This window comes from Phascolarctos cinereus, unplaced genomic scaffold, assembly GCF_003287225.1.
Source record: "Phascolarctos cinereus isolate Bilbo 61053 unplaced genomic scaffold, phaCin_HiC Scaffold_726;HRSCAF=1367, whole genome shotgun sequence".
Classification (NCBI taxonomy): domain Eukaryota; kingdom Metazoa; phylum Chordata; class Mammalia; order Diprotodontia; family Phascolarctidae; genus Phascolarctos; species Phascolarctos cinereus.
In genome coordinates, this window is record NW_027556098.1 from 368,761,795 (window position 1) to 368,778,331 (window position 16,537).

The 16,537-nt window shown below is 45.4% G+C and overlaps 1 protein-coding gene across 1 annotated transcript in view; it reads left to right on the forward strand.

The window, feature by feature from the left end:
* LAPTM5 (lysosomal protein transmembrane 5) overlaps positions 1-16,537 on the forward strand; it is a 44,964-nt gene that overhangs the window by 19,194 nt on the left and 9,233 nt on the right. The window contains exons 2-3 of the mRNA XM_020983357.2: positions 10,805-10,898; positions 12,134-12,210. Coding sequence (XP_020839016.1) covers positions 10,805-10,898; positions 12,134-12,210 — 171 coding nt within the window. The remainder of the gene's footprint in view (positions 1-10,804; positions 10,899-12,133; positions 12,211-16,537) is intronic.

Below are 16,537 nucleotides of genomic sequence, written 5' to 3' on the forward strand. Positions count from 1 at the left end.
TACCTTAGACAAGTCTTTCCCCCTCCTGAGTCCTAGTTTCCTCGTCTGTAAAATGAGGGGATAGGTCGTGATGACTTCTGAGACTCCTCCCAGTTCTGAGTCTCCCTCTTCAGGAGCTGAGAGCGCTTACCTGATACAGGTATGACATCCTCCAATGGATAGGTGATCTCAATGACGTGGGTGCTTCCTCCAGGGATCCCCGCATATTAGGGCTCTCTGCCACATCTCTGTAAATCATCCTTGAGGAACTGAGCTAAATCTAGAGATAACAAGTTTGGGGCTCTGAGCTAGCCTCCAGACTGTGATCTCCAGGGAGTTTTCTGCTCCCTCTCCCTAGTCCTGCGGGGCTGCTTGGCCCAAGGTCACACTGGGGGTTGGAACTGTTTTTCTTTGGTTTTCCTGAGACTACTTTGCTTCCTAGGATCTGATTTGTCCCATGGAGCCATGGGAGAAACCATGAAATCATTCATAAATTTAGAGCTGGAAGGGACCTAAGAGATCACTGAGGTCCATGCCCTCATTCTACAGATGAGGAAACTGAAACTCAGTGAGTACAGCACTTTATCCCATAAGCCGTTCTGACTCTCCAGATCAAGTGATGAAAACATGGCATCCGTGCTACAGCTACATAGGTGGGTGTAGACTGATTTCTTGTTTTTGTTCCTTATTTTAATAGGAGTAGGGGGAGAACTCTTTGTCTCAGGGGAGTAGGGTAAGGTGGAAACCTTTGCAGGATAACCACATCTCTGGCATGCCCCAGGAATGCACCATGCAGGACCACTGGGAAGTAAGAGATTAATGTGCTACCCTCCCAGGCAACTGCTTTTTATTTTATTTGGAAACTTCTGGAGACATAATGCAAGAACTGATTGATTAGCTAATGGAATTTTCACTTTCAACTAGATGGTGTATATGTGTGCATGTGTTGATCAATGTTTATTAAACACCTACTTTGTGCCAAGCATTGTACCAGAAGGAGGCAAAAGATAGTCCTCGCCCTCAGGGAGCTCACAGTCTAATGCAGGAGACAAACCAGCAAATAAATATGGGTTATATAAGCAAACAATCTATATACCGGCAAGATAAATAGGAACTAATTAAGAGAAGGAAAGCACTAGAATTAAGAGGGGTTGGGAAAGGCTTCCTGTAGAACATGGGATTTCAGTTTAACTTCAGTTAAAAGGAAAGTGTGTGAAAAAGAACAAAGTAAAAAGTGCACAGTAGAGAACAAAAGAAAACTTGGAAGAAAGCAAAGTTGGACAGCTCTCAACACAACATGTAGTATTTGTCATATAGGCTTTCTTGAAATGGGAATTTATTGCTGTATATTTTGAATCCTCTCATGTTCTGTCTGCTATGTGTGATGTGTTTTTCTTTTCTTTGTATTTAAGTTTCAATATTTAAATTTGTAATATGTTTCTTTTTCTTTTCTTTATTGTGTATTTGATTTTTGGTGTTTGAGTAAAATATTTTTTAAAAGTCTAAAAAAAGCAAAAAGAAGGGGTGTGTGTGTGACAGAGACAGAGACAGAAATATAAAGAGACAGACAGAAAGACAGACACAGAGACAGATAAAGAAAGACAGAGAAACAGTCAGAGAAAATGAGAGAGTGAGATAGAGAGACATGGATGAAATACACATTTTTAGTGTCTACAGTGTGTAAGGCCCTAGGAATACAAATTTAAAAGTAATTTAGTCCTATGTATTGGGGTAGAGGGAGAGGTGGTCAGATAGGCAAATAGATAAGGATGATACAAGGTGGGTTGTAGGAGGTATCAGGAAATGACCCTAGAAAAAAAATGAGGAAGGAGAGAATCATTTTCAGGGGTTAGTCGGGAAGGTTCCTCAGAGGAGGGGGCTATGTTGGTACTTGGGGACCTTTCAATTATTCCTGCAACCACATTACAGAAAGCACAGCTCACATTTCTATAGCTCCTTAATGTTTCTACTTCTCTATCACAACTCCGTCACTATTTTAATCTCCATTTTACCCAGAGGGGAAATGACTTGCCCAAGGTCAAATCCAGGCTCTCTGGCTTTAAATTTATTCATCTATCCATTCAACAAGTATCGATTCAGCACCACTATGAGCCTTTATTTACTTAGGTGGTCACTTATTCTCTCTCTGCCGACCACCTGAGGGCTGAGGGGAAGAAGAGACCAGGCCAAGACCAGACCTCACTTACGCACACCACTGTACTCACTGATGTCTCCTTTCAGGGAGCTTGCCCTCTGTTAGTAAGGGTCGTGAAGATGGGGAAAGGAAAAGGGCCTGGGAAACAAAGAATCCCAGTGTCCGAGGAGGGTCATTGATGTTTTGAATTTGCTCTGCCTTGGTCCCCCAACACCTGCAAACTGGGAAAGTAAGGTGCTTTCCAGAGGCTAAAAATGGACTCTCTGACAAGATCTCTTTAAGCAAGATGCTGGTGAGTGGGTAATGGCCACAACTAGGCAGAGGACAGTTTTCTATCCGATGCCCGGATCCCAGAAGTCCTATTGAGTTGCTGTTCCTAAAGCCCGAGTCTGAGGGGCTATTCCCCTGCTCAACAAACTCCCGCGGCCCTCAGTGCCTCCAGGATCAAAAGCTAGGGCCATTAACTGGTATGTAAAACTCATCTCAACATGGTGCTAATCTGCCTTTGCAGCCTTTATTTCACAAATCCCCTTCACATACTCAACGGTCTAGCTGCCCTGGGTTTTCTGTTATTCCTCTCACATGACCCTCATCTCTCGTCTCTGTGCCCTTGTCTGAGCTATGGCCATGCCTAGAATGTGCTCCTCTCTCCACTCCACATCCTAGAGTCTCTGGTTTCCTTCCAAGGTCCCTCTGACTATCTACTCCCTTCAACATGAGTGCCCATCTCCAGCTGCTTGGACCTCCCCTTGTGCATATGTGTAATAATGTAACACAAATAACATGAGATATAAGGAACATAAACTATATGTGATATAAAGAATTCAATATAACATGCATGTAATATAAATAATGTAACACTGATTACATGCAATATAAATAATATAACACGAATCACATGTAACATAAATAATGTAACGTGAACTACATACAACATAAATAATTCATGAATTACATGTAATATAAATTATGTAATATAAGTTACATGTAATATAAATAATATAATGTGAATTACATATAACATAAATAATATTATGTGAATTACATATAATACAAATAATGTAATATTAATTATGTGCTATAAATAATGTAATGTGAATTGCATGTGATATAAGTAATGCAATGTAAATTACATGTGATATAGATTATGTGGTATAAATTACATCATATTTATTTTATCTATTTTTGGATATACTATTTATGTACACATTGTCTCTCCTGACAGAATATAAGCATCTTGAGGGCAGGGGCTATTTCACTTTTGTTTTTGTATCTCTAGTGGCTAACAATGACTGGAACAGGGTGGGTGCTTCATAAATGTTTGTGATTGATTGATTGGATAATTCCTCTTCTACATAACAGCCTTTCAAATATTTTAAGATCATATGATGCATAGATCGGGGAAGACCCATTAAGATCTACGCCTCTAAGGTTACTCTGCATTGACTCTGTGTGTACTGTGCATGCACCATCTTATAGACGTACTACCTGCCTCATTAGAGTATAAGATACTTGTACTGGAAGGGACCTTAGTGAGCATTTTAGTTTCATTCTTCCAGTAAGCAAAGTCAACAAACAAAGAAGGAAGAAAGTATTAAATGCCTACTATGTGCCAGGCACTATGCTAAGTGCTTTGCAAATATTATGTTATTGATCCTTACAACAACTCTGGCAGGTAGGTGCTATGATTATCCCCATTTAAAATTGAAGATACTGAGGCAGACAGATCAAAGCCACCCAGCTAGTAAGTGGCTGAGGCTAGATTTGAAATCAAGGCTTCCTGATTCCATACCCATTTGTGCCACATCGATTGATTTTTGACAAGCTGGACGCCATCCAGAGGAAGAAGGGCAGGATTACAAGGGGCTGTAGGATGTGGTATATGTGAGACTGAGGATGTTTTTCTTAGAAAAGAGAAGGCTTAGGAGAAGAAAAGGCTGGAGTCCTGACTCCAGGCAAAGGGCTCTAATTCCCTGTCCTATGTCACTGCTCTAACTATGGACAAACCCAACATCATATACTGTGCTTTCTCCTCTGTCTCCCCAGTACTGAGTACAGTGCCTGGCACATTGTGGACACTTAGTAAGTGTTTTTTGATTTATTATTGTGACATTTCAGGTGGGTGCTGAGGAGGGCTGTAGCAGGTAGAACAGAACCATAGAATCACAGCACTGGAAGAAACCCCAGAATCTCTGCTTGATCAGGAGTCCATCTCTACAACACTCTGAACAAGTGGTCACTCCATTTGCCTTCAATCTTTTAGGGCTGGGGAGACTGGAGTGTAGGCAAGACAGACCAGCGATTAGGAAGAAGGTTCTCCTGATTTCCCTTAATGCTAGTGCCTTCCCTCTGTTGATTATTTCCACTTTATTATACACACACATACACACACACACACACACACACACATACACATACATATACATATACATACATATATATGTATGTACATATGCTTATGTTTGCATATACATACATATATGTATGTACATATGCTTATATGTTTGCATATATATGTATATATGTGTTTGCATATTGTCTCCCCTATTGCATTGTAAGCTCCTTGAGAGCAGGGATTGTTTTTTGCCTTTCTTTGTATCCCCAGCACTTAGCACAGTGCCTCACACATAGTGGATACTTTATCAATGCTTACTGACTTACAGAGAGAGAGAGAAAGAAGAAGAAGAAGAGGAGGAGAAAAAGGACGACCAAGGGAATAGGTAGGCTTACTGAAGGATAGGGATGCCTCACCTGTGATCTCAGGTAAGGAGAGTGGGTGATGATACTGAGAATTTGAGGAATGGTGGGTAGCTGAAAGAACTCATATCATATGACCTCGGTCATCTCATTTAAGTAAGACAATGGGTCTCTTGCTGTAAGCATGGAAAAGTGGGGTGTAGTTGATGATGAGAAGAGAAAAACAACAGTTCGAAATGGTCATGGTGGGGAATTCCACAGGACAGTTAATAAAGGTGGAGTGTGGAGGACTGTCAAGCACCTGTTAAGGCTCAGATGAGGTTATGTACGCAAACAGCTGTGATGAATGGATTGTTGTCAACCTGGAAAGGAAATTTCAAGTGGAAAGCATCATGGATCTACCTCTGACTCTGGGCTGTTTGTCCTTTTGACAAATGCCTTAAAGGAAAACATAGATGGTATGCTCATCAGTTTTGGAGATAACCCAAGGCTGTAAGTGATGGTCTGCATAGATAGCTGACAGGATCAAGATCTAAAAAGATCCCAATGGGCCAAAATGATGGACCGAATCTCCTAATATGAAGTTTAACAAGAATGACTGTAAAGCCTTATGGTTTGGATAAAAATAAAACTTAATTATATTGACTGTAGGATGGAGGACACCTGGCTGGACAACAGTTTGTGTGACTAAGATCCTGGGGGGGCTGAGAGCTTGAGTCATAACTACAAATTACTGGAAGTATGTGAGTTCAGAGTAGAGAAGGCTCAGGGGGCATATGAACGTCGTGTTCGAGTATTTGGAGGGCTGTCTTATGGAAGAGGTATTGGACTTGATTTGTCTGGCTGCATTAAATAGAACAAGGAATTTTTTTTTTGCTATTCTTTACTGTGTTTTTAAAAATTCAATTTTATTTCATTTTCAGTTCTGAAAATCTCTCTCTCTCAACTGCCCCTCCTCCATTCATTGAGAAAGCAAGAAAAACAAAACTTGTTACAGATATTTTTAGTCAGGCAAAACAAATTCTCACATTAGCCATGTCTAAAAAAGTAATCTGCTTCCATCTGCACTCTGCACCCATCACTTATGTATGGAGGGAGGGGGGTGGGTGTAGCATGATTCATCAGGAGTCTTCTGGAGCTGTGGCTGAGAGAATGAGGATTAATAGAACTTTCGGAAAGAGATTTGGGTTCTATATAAGAAAAAACTTCTTATCAAGTCAGAGATGTTCAAAAGTGGAACAAGATGCCTCGGAGGTAATGAGTTCCCCACCATTAGAGATCTTCAAGAAAAACCTGGATGGTTCCTAAGAGGAAGGTGATAAAATAAATTCTAGATCACTAATAGGTAGTCTTTGATGACCTCTAATGTGCCTTTCAACTCAGGGAATTTGTAGTTTTTCAATCCTTCAGGGTTCTAGAATACCAGCTCTCACCCCTGCCTTGTCCAAGGTTTCTCTTCCCAGAGAACCCATTATCTGCTCCCCTCAGTAGGCTCTTGGGCCATCCATGGTGCTATGGGGGTGGTAAAGATGGAAGCTGCCCAGACTTTGTCTCTTGTTTAGAAAGCCCCCAGTGGCATCAGAGAGGGTCCCATCAAGTGCTCTGGTCTGAGGATTCTGGAAATGACCTTAGGAGTGATTGATCCTTGGGGAGCTAATCTCTGTTGACTAAACTCCAAAGAGTTTGTAAAAAATAGACTAATTTATGACTGATTAACTGGTAAGGGCAGAGGAAGACAGAGAAAGGGAACAAAACACTTACATGGGCCAAGCATTGTACCAAGTGCTTTACAATTATCATTTTCATTTGATCCTCTAGAACCCTAAAGGGTGAGTTCTAGACAGAGGCAGCAGTGGAGTGATCTACATCTTGGCCTATGAGTTCAGAGACATTAGTTCTAATCTCAGCTCTCTTGCTAATTTAGAATGAGTAGAAATATCCCTGCAGTAGGATCAGGGGACCTGAATCCTAGGGCAGGTCTACAACTAGCTTACTTCTTCTTTCTAAGCTTCAATTTCCTCCTCCACAACATGAGGGTATTGATCAAGATAATTTCTATGACCCTGCCCAGCTTTGACGTTTGATATTAGGCAGTGCAATGGATGGGGTGCTGGACTTCAAAGAAGGAAAACCTGAGTTCAAATCTGGCCTCCAATATTTACTACCTCTGTGACCTTGGGCAAGTCACTTAAACTCTCTCAGCCTCAGTTTCCTTATCTGTAAAATGAGGATAATTATAGCATCCACTCAAGTGAGACACTATATGTAAATTACTTTGCAAACTTTAAAGTGTCACATAAATGTTAGGTATTCTAAGATGGTTATTCTAAGGTCCTTTTCAGGTGACCTTTGCCAAGTTATTTCTCCTTTCTGGGTCTCAAGTTCTTTATCTGTACAATGAGGGAGTTTGGATATAATGCTCTTTAAAATGCTTTCTTACACTAACATTTTGCAAACACATGAGTTTATATCCTTCTCTACTGACTAGAATATTAACATTCACACTTTCCAGGGACTTGGCAAATGGAAGAAGGTTTGGTGAGCCTGGGGTCTGAGCCAAAGCTTAGGATAACTCTGTGGGCTTTTCCATCCTGGTTATGGCAGAGTTAAGAGGCAGAGTTAAGAGAAGACTGTCTGTTCCTAGCCAGTACCCAGCTTTCTAGGGAGAGGATGCTCACACTGGCCAGGTGGTGCATCTTGGGCCTCAGCTGGTGCCAGGGAGACACCGCCCCAGTCTCCTTGCCCAACTGGCAAGTAAAATGAGATCATTCTGAGTTCCCTTGAGGTTCTAAATGAGCCCAAGTCTTTAGAACAAAGAATGCCAGAGTTGAAAGGGACCCTGTAATATAGTCAGTGAATCAATACACATTTATTAAGTGCTTACTGTATGCAAGTCACTGTGCTAAGTGATGGGGATGCAAAGAAAGGTCAAAGACAATCCCTGCCCACAAGATGCTCACTGTCTAATGGGGGAGGGGGCAACATGCAAATACCTACGGATAATCTGGCTAGAGAGGGGATAAACTGGCAACAATCACCAGCTGGAAGGCATTGGAATTAAGAGGCATCAGTGAAGAAGCTCCCTGTAGAAAGTGGGATTTTAGCTGGGACTTGAAGGAAGACAGGAGGGGGAGATAAAAAGGGAGAACATTCCAGGCCTGGGGGACAGCCAGAGAAAATGCCCAGATAGTGTGTGGTTTGAGGATCAGCAAGGCCACTGTCACAGGATGGAAGATGTTAAGGGCACAGAACATCAGGGTAAGGACAGAACCCAGAATGTCAGAGCTGGGAGGGGCCTTGGAACACAGTATATCAGAGGTGGGACACAGAATGTGGGAGGGGAGAGGAACCTTAGAATCCAGAGTGTCAAAGCTGGAAAGCTCTTAGAACACAGAATGTCAGAGGTGGGACATAGAATGTCAGAGGGGAGAGGAACCTTAGAACCCAGACTGTCAGAGCTGAAAGACTCTTGGAACCCAGAATGCCAGAGCTGGAGGGCTCTTAGAACCCAGAATGTCAGAGCTGGAGGGCCCTTAGAATACAGGATGTCAGAGCTTGTAGGGGCCTTAGAACATAGAACGGCAGAGCTGGGAGGGGCCTTAGGATACAGAATGTCAGAGCTGGGAATGGGGGGGCCTTAGAACACAGAATGGCAGAGCTGGGACACAGAATGTCAGAGGAGGGAGGAACCTTGGAACGAAGGATTTCAGAATTTGGAGAACTCTCTTCTTTGAAGAAACAGCTGGATTGTCTAGTGAAGGGTCAGGGACTCTGTGCTGTAGAAGATGAAACCGTGACCTCCTTGTCTTTCAGCCTCGCTTCTCCTTTCTGTCTGCATCGCCCTTTCCTCTGTTTCAGTACCCTGACCTTCCGCCTCAGTTAGCCCAGCTTTTTATCACAGGGAAGAAAGTGATGTGATTACTGCCTCCTTTCTGAGAGGAAGGGAAATGTTCTCTCTGTTCAGATGTTTCTGTGGTTTGAAAGAGAGGTCCTGGGCAGGCCAGTGCTGAGACCTAACTCGTCTGGTGGAGCAATCCAGGCCAATTTGGGGAGGAGAGGCTTCAGAGCAGAGAGGCTTTCCCTGGAGGGCCAACCCCTGTAGGGGGACTGAGTGAAAAGAGGAGAAGGAGGTGCATGGTTCCCTCTCCTGCCGCTAGTGCCTTTCCATCCAAGTTTCCTGCTTGGATCTGCCTTGTAGTGGTCTTGTCTGTGCTCATCAGTGCAGGTATCATGTAAGCTCCTGGAGGTCACAGACTTGGGGGCCTTTGGCTTTGTATTCCCAATGCTTATCACAGTGCCTGGTATACAGGAAGCACTTCATAAATGCTTATTGGTTGACAACTCCCTAGAGGAGGAGCTTGGGGCCCTGACACCTTGGCCAGCTCACTCACTGACTTTCTGCCTGACTTTGGGGGCATTTCTTCCTCTTTCTGAGCTTCCATTTCCTCATTTACAAAACAAGGGAGCTGGGCTAAATAAGCTTCCTGGTCCCTCCCTGAGCCAACCTTCCAAGTATCAAGGTCCTTTCCAGCTTTACCATTCTGCATTCTCAGGCCTCTTACAGTTCTGACATTCTAGGTGCTTAGGTGACTTCCAGTTCTAACATTCTGTAGCCTGGGTTCCATCATTCTCTGTTCTAAGGACCTTTCCAGCTCTGACGTTCTGGGTTTTAAGCCCCGTCCCAGCTCTGACATTGTGTTCTAAGCCCCTTCCCAGCTCTGACATTGTGTTCCAAGGCCCTTTCGAGCTCTGATGCTCTATGTTCTAAGGCCCTGACATTCTGGGTTCTAAGCCCCGTCCCAGCTCTGACATTGTGTTCCAAGGCCCTTTCCAGCTCTGATGCTCTATGTTCTAAGGCCCTGACATTCTGAGTTCTAAGCCCCGTCCCAGCTCTGACATTGTGTTCCAAGGCCCTTTCCAGCTCTGATGCTCTATGTTCTAAGGCCCTGACATTCTGGGTTCTAAGCCCCATCCCAGCTCTGACATTCTGTATTCTACAATTCTAAGTCTTCACTGCAGTAGGCAAACTTCCTGTAAATCAGAAACAAGCTGTGATCTGAGGAAGAAATTGGAAGAAGAATCACTGTGACACAAGCACCCAAAAGACTAAGTTGATCTAACTGAGGTAAACTGAGGCTCATTGAGGAGGAAGGAGGCCGTAGCCCCACTCTCTTCTGCTGTGGTGAGACCCCTGCTGGAGGATGGCATTGAGTTCCAGGCAGGACAATGACCAGCTGTGAGAGGTTGGCTTTGGCTAGAAGGAACCTTAGAAGACCCCCAGTCCAATCCCTTTGTAATGAGACTGAAGCTTTCTGCTGGATAACCTGCAGCACTAAAATAATTATTTTACAAATGAGGAAACGGAGTCTCAAAGAGGGGAGATGACTTGTCCAGGGTTGCATAGGTAGGAAATAATTGGTTCAAAGTACCACATACTTCAAGTGACCTTTCCTGATGTTGCTGACACCCCCACTCCCCCCATAGCACATACACACCCACACCCACCCACCCCTCTTATGTTTACTTACCCTCAGACATGTTGTATTCTACTACAACATAGGTGCCTTAAAGACAGACCTGCCTCTCCTTTGTACTTGCGCTCCATTGATTAACATAGTGCGTGGACCACAGCGGTACTTCATAAATGCTGATTGATTCAAGGGGTGTAGCTGGGATGATTCCAAGTACAATTTAATACATTTTGAATTGAATTCTTTGTCCTTTGGGCTGTGATTGGCACTGTAACTCCTTGGGTGGAGAGGAGGGTGAGGATGGGGGTGCTGAGACTCAGAGGTGATTGATCCATGGCTCTGCTGCCATTGGAGTTCCCCCAAGCCCTCACTTTTCTTGCTCCGCTCCATCGCCACACATTGGGGATTTGCGGTCACCACTGGCTTCTAAAAGGCCAACCCAGCTAGAAGTGGGTGCTCAGTGACCTCGTCTCCCCCAACCATCTCTTTTCCCCTTCTTTAGGTCATGAGTGTGCTGCTCTTCATTGAACACTCAGTGGAAGTGGCCACTGGCAGAGGATACTGCAAAATCCTGCAGATGTCATACTACAAGATTGGTATGTCCCTGGGGAAGGGGGTGGTTTCAGTAGGCGGGTGGAGGCTGAAGGGAGGAGGAGTACCTGAGCTAGGGCTGTGTGTGTGTGGGGGGCAGCCCAGTCAGTCCTTGGGACCAGAACTGGGATCTTAGGGGACTATACCAGCTGTGGTCATTCACAAGCTCTCTGGGTGATCCACTTCCAGGGATGGATAGAAAATTTGTAAGACAGCCCTTTTCACTGCTGAACCATGGCCCTCCACTTCCCATCTCTGGATCTTTATAATGGCTGTTCTCTCTGCCTGAAGTGACCTCCCTCCTTATCTCTGACTCTTAGAATCTCTCGTTTCCTTTAAAATCCAGCTACCAGTGCCTCTTACCCTACCCAAAATTGTCTTGTATTTAATAACAATAATAATAACCATTTAAATAGTGCCTAATATGTGTCAGGCACCATGCTTAGTGATTTTTTGAAAAAACAAATATCTTTTTTGAGACCTCACAACAACCCTGGGCTCTTTTTACAGATGAGGAAACTGAGGCAAACAGAGATCAAGTGACTTACCCAGGGTCACCCAGATATTAAGTATCTGAGGCTGCATTTGAATTCAGGTCTTTCTGATGCCATCTCACTGCCCCTATACATACCAAGTATGTACATACAAGTATACTGCCTTGTACATACCAAGAATCTAGAGCTCTAGCACTGAAAGTGACCGAAAAGACCATCTATACTTACATGTGATCTCCTCTGAGTTTCTCCATGCCCAGTGGCTAGTGAAATGACTGACACGTTGTAGGTGTTTAATAAATTCTGGTTGATTACTTGGACAAATTTGATGGTTAGAGAGTTCTATAAAATGTTGGAGACAGAGGGGATCTTCAAAATGACTCAGTTCCAAATCTCTTACTTTACAGGTGAGGAAATTGAGTCCCAGAGAGAGGAAGTGACTCCCCCAAGGTCACACATTAAGCTAGTAACAACCTAGAACACAACCCTAGAACAGACCTCTTATTTCTTTCTACTCCATGACTTTGCTTATTTTGGGTCAGGTCAAATCAGATCAGAACAGAAATTTAAAACTGGAAGAAACTACAGACACATGAAAAAAACTGAGGAGTAGAGCAATTGCTGGCCTATGGATCCCAGAGCTAGAAAGAGGCAGAGCCCTCATTGGAATCCAGGTTTTCTGACTGCAGGTCCACTCCCTGAGGCTGTACCCCAAGGCCCTCACTGTCCTTTCCCTTGGTTTTCAGCGGACATTGCCTCCAGCTTCCTGCTCATCACCATGCTTTTTATCATCAGTGTGAGCTTGCTCTATGGTGTACTCAAGGTAAGAGGCAGCCAGTGGAGCAGCCCATTAGCAGTGGACGTGAAGCACCTGTGCATCCCGGCTGACAAAGCTGGACAGCTCCGAAGCTTACTTGGAGAGAAGCCTATGCTGGTTTCAAAGGCTCATCGATTCTGGGGGAAAGTCTCTCTCTCTCCCTCCCTCCCTCCTCTCTCTCTCTTCTCTCTCTCTCTCTCTCTCTCTCTCTCCTCCCTCTCTCTCTCTCTCCTCTCTCTCTCTCTCTCTCTCTCTCTCCCTCCTCCCTCTCCTCCTCCTCTCTCTCTCCTCCCTCCTCTCCTCCCTCCTCCCCTCCCTCCTCCCTCCTCTCTCCTCCTCCTCCCTCTCCTCTCCCTCTCCTCCCTCCTCCCTCCCTCCCTCTCCTCCCTCCTCCCCCCTCCTCTCCTCCCTCCCTCTCCCTCCCTCCCTCCCTCCTCTCCTCCCTCCCTCCTCCCTCCCTCCTCCTCCCTCTCCTCCCTCCCTCTCCCTCCCTCTCTCCCTCCCTCCCTCCCTCCTCCTCCCTCCTCCTCTCCTCCCTCCTCCCTCCCTCCCTCCCTCTCCCCCTCCCTCCTCTCTCTCCCTCCCTCCCTCCTCTCCTCCCTCCCCTCCCTCCCTCCCTCTCTCTCCCTCCTCCCTCTCTCCTCCCTCCTCCCTCTCTCTCCCTCTCCTCCTCCTCCCTCCTCTCTCCTCCTCCTCTCCTCTTCTCCCTCCCTCCCTCTCCTCTCTCTCTTTTTCTCTCTCTCTCTCCTCTCTCTCTCTCTCCTCCCTCCTCCTCCTCTCTCTCTCTTCTCTCTCTCCTCTCTCTCTCTCCTCTCTCTCTCCCTCCTCTCTTCCCCCTCCTCTCCTCTCCCTCTCTCTCTCTCTCTCTCTCTCTCTCTCTCTTCTCTCTCTCTCTCTCTCTCTCTGTCTCTCTGTCTCTCTCTCTTCTCCCTCCCTCCCTCTCTCTCTCTGTCTCTCTGTCTCTCTCTCTCTCTCTCTCTCTCTCTCTCTCTCTCTCTCTCCTCTCTGTCTCTCTCTCCCTCCCTCCCTCTCCCTCTCTCTCTCTCTCTGTCTCTCTCTCCCTCCCTCCCTCTCTCTCTGTCTCTCTCTCTGTCTCTCTCCCTCTCTCTCTCTCTCTCTCTCTCTCTCTCTCTCTCTCTCTCTCTCTCTGTGTGTGTCTCTCTCCCTCTCTCTCTCTCTCTCTCTCTCTCTCTCTCTCTCTCTCTCTCTCTCTCTCTCTCCCTCTCTCTCTCTCCCTCCCTCCCCGCCCCCCCCTCTCTCTGTTGGGGGTGGGGGATTTGTAGGAAGAACAAACGACTCCCCTTCTCCATTCTCTGCTGGGTGTCTTTCAGGGCTGTCATTATATTTAACCACTGAGCTACCATTTGGATCCCACTGGGCAGTGTGTTGCCATCTTCCTGAGGGAATCTGCTTCTCTGTGGCCACCTCTTAGTACGGAGCTGGTAACCTGAGTGGACCCACGATGGATTATTTGGGGGCTTGCATAGATATGTAGATACACCCAATAGATGATCATCCATGGGGTGCAAAGTAACAGTTATAGTATCTAGCATTTATATAACATAAAATTTGCAAAGCCCTTTACATGTAATGCCTCATTTCATCCTCACAACAATCCTGGGAAATGGGTGCTGTTATCCACATTTTACAGATGAGGAAACTGAGGCAGACAGAGGTTAAGTGACTTGCCCAGGGTCACACAGCTCCTAAGTGTCTGAGGTGGGATCTGAACTTAGGCTTTCTTGCCTCCAAGTTCCTGCTTCTGCTTACTATTTCATCTAGCTGAGTAAGAGGCACTGGTATAGTGCAAAGAACACAGGTCTGAAGTCACTAGACCAGGGTTCAAGTCCTTACTTTCCTTGTAACCGTGGTCAAATAACTTTCTCTCTCTGAGCCTCAGTTTTACTCATCTTTAAAATGAATAAAGTAATGCTTGCTTCATCTGCCTCAGGTGGTTGTTGTGAAGATCAAAATGAGGAAATTGTCAAAGTGCTTTGTGTCTTTCTGGGAACCCTCCCTTGCCACATTAATTCCAAATTTTCTCCTCTACCGGCCCACCAGAATGCTTGAAATCCTGTCGTTAGAAATTCATTTCTTTGAATTAAGACGTGCATTCTATATTGCAAAGCAAACCTCCTTGGGTGGGACAGCAGAGGAAACTGTTATTCATTTCTCCCTAAGTGTGAGTGAGTTTCTTAGCGGGAGCTGTAGTTTCTTGGCAGTTACAGCAGAGGCACCGAGAAGGAAGTTCTTGTGGGAGGAAGAAAGAGAGTAGGAGGGATTATTTTGGAGTCAGGCAGACTCGGGTGGGTCCCCATCAATGTCCTCTGGGGACACTAGATACTTGCCAAGGAGCTGGGGTTCTGAGGAGGGAAGAGCAGGCCCAGAAAAGCTTACAAACACAAATGTCCTTGACTTCCTGGGGGCTGGTTCTTGCATGCAGGCTTGGCCAACGCTGGGCAAAGTAGCAGAAGTGGGATTGGGAAAGGGGCATGTTGGGAATGAATGAACCAAATTCTGGAAAAGACCGAAGGATGCAATTAGAGGCAGAGAGCTGGACCATGAGATGTCTACACAGCACCATGAAAATAACAATTTGGGGACTGATGTGGAATCTTCTTTTGGGGCCACCATTATATCTGAGCACTGAACCACCACTTAGCATCCCATTGGTGAGGGAGTGGCCACCTTCCTGAGGGAATACTGTTCTCTGTGGCCACCCTATTAGTACAAGCCTAGTAACCTTCGATGGATTATTTGGGGGCTCGCATAGATATGGCCCTAGACAGAGCACCTGCCCTAGAGTCAGAAGGACCCGAGTTCAAATCCAGCCTCAGACACATAACACTCACTAGCTATGTGACTCTGGACAAGTCACTTAACCCCAATTGCCTCACCAAAAAATAAAAAAAAAAATAAGAGGAGAGATATATCCCTAGACCAAGTGTCCACCAGCAAGTCCTCTCAAGGTCTCTGTACCACTGGACCTAAGAGTCATTTTCTGTCTTTATTGGCCTTGAATGAGCTGGAGTGGCATCCTGGCCATGGGCTTAGGGTGGGAACTCATCAAAAGACTGGCATAATCATTAATCTTAATAACACTAGGCCCTTACACATATCTAACATCAATAATTTTTAGAGCCCTTTCATTCAATCTCATTGAATCACTCACAATAGCCCTGTGACCTGGGATTATTATCCCCACTAGGCCAAGGTTACCTAGTGAGTTAGTGGTAATGCTCCGACCATATCCCCATGTCTTCTGATCCCCACCTCCTCAGGGCTCAGGCCCACAGGCCACAGAGGCAAAGGAGGGGAATTCAAGCTCAAGGCTTCTTTCTGGCCTGAATTATTCCAGCAGACAGGCCCCTACTTGCTCCCCCTCTTTGGCCATGAGACTTCTAAGAAGAAGAACAGATAGGCTCCCATCTCAGGCTCCGACTGACAATGGGCTGGTATTCTGTGGCATCTGTGGGGCCTCATCATGGGGCTTTTGACTCAGCATCACTGGAAACAGGAACTATCTCTGCGGCCCAGGAAACACACAGAGCCTATAAACAGCGTACCTCGAATGATGTGAGTGGGGAAAGAGGTCCTGAAAAGGGGAGTCTCCAGGGAACAAAGATCAAACAATCAGCTCCCCTTGCCATCAGATAATTGCAAGCTGTCCATCTGTCACATTGCTTGAGATTAGACCGTTAGATAGTCATTCCTTTGGGTTAACAAACACATAGAATTCTGAGAGGGAAAGCACCTATAATCTACTTATTACTCATACTTTAGCAGGAACCATGAGATAAGTTGCTTTCTAGCAGGATTGTTGGCTGAAACCAGGGGACCAAAAGGATGAAGTCTTTGGGCCTGGGACAAGGAAAATCATTTTAGGGTTTGGTATTAGAAGGCCCACATTGGTTCTGGGGCATCTAGGTGATTCAGTGGATAGAGTGTGAGGCCAGGAGTCACAAAGTCTCAAATCTGGCCTCAGACACTTACTAGCTGTGTGACTCTGGACAAGTCACTTAACCCTGGTTGCCTCAGTTTCCTCATCTGTAAAATGAACTGGAGAAGGAAATGACAAACCGCTCCAGGCTCTTTGCCCAGAAAACACCAAATGGGGTGGTGAAGAGTCAGACACAACTTAGAAAATGACTGAACAATAGTTAGAAGGCTTGGGTGGTCTCACAGAATCATAGGATCACGGACTTGAGAAGGCCCTTAGAAATCACCTAGTCCAACCCACTTCATTTTACAGATGAGGGAAGGAACCATGGCTGGGAGAGGTTTAGACGTGCCCAAAGGGCAGAACTAGGATTAAAGTCTAAGTCCTTTTACT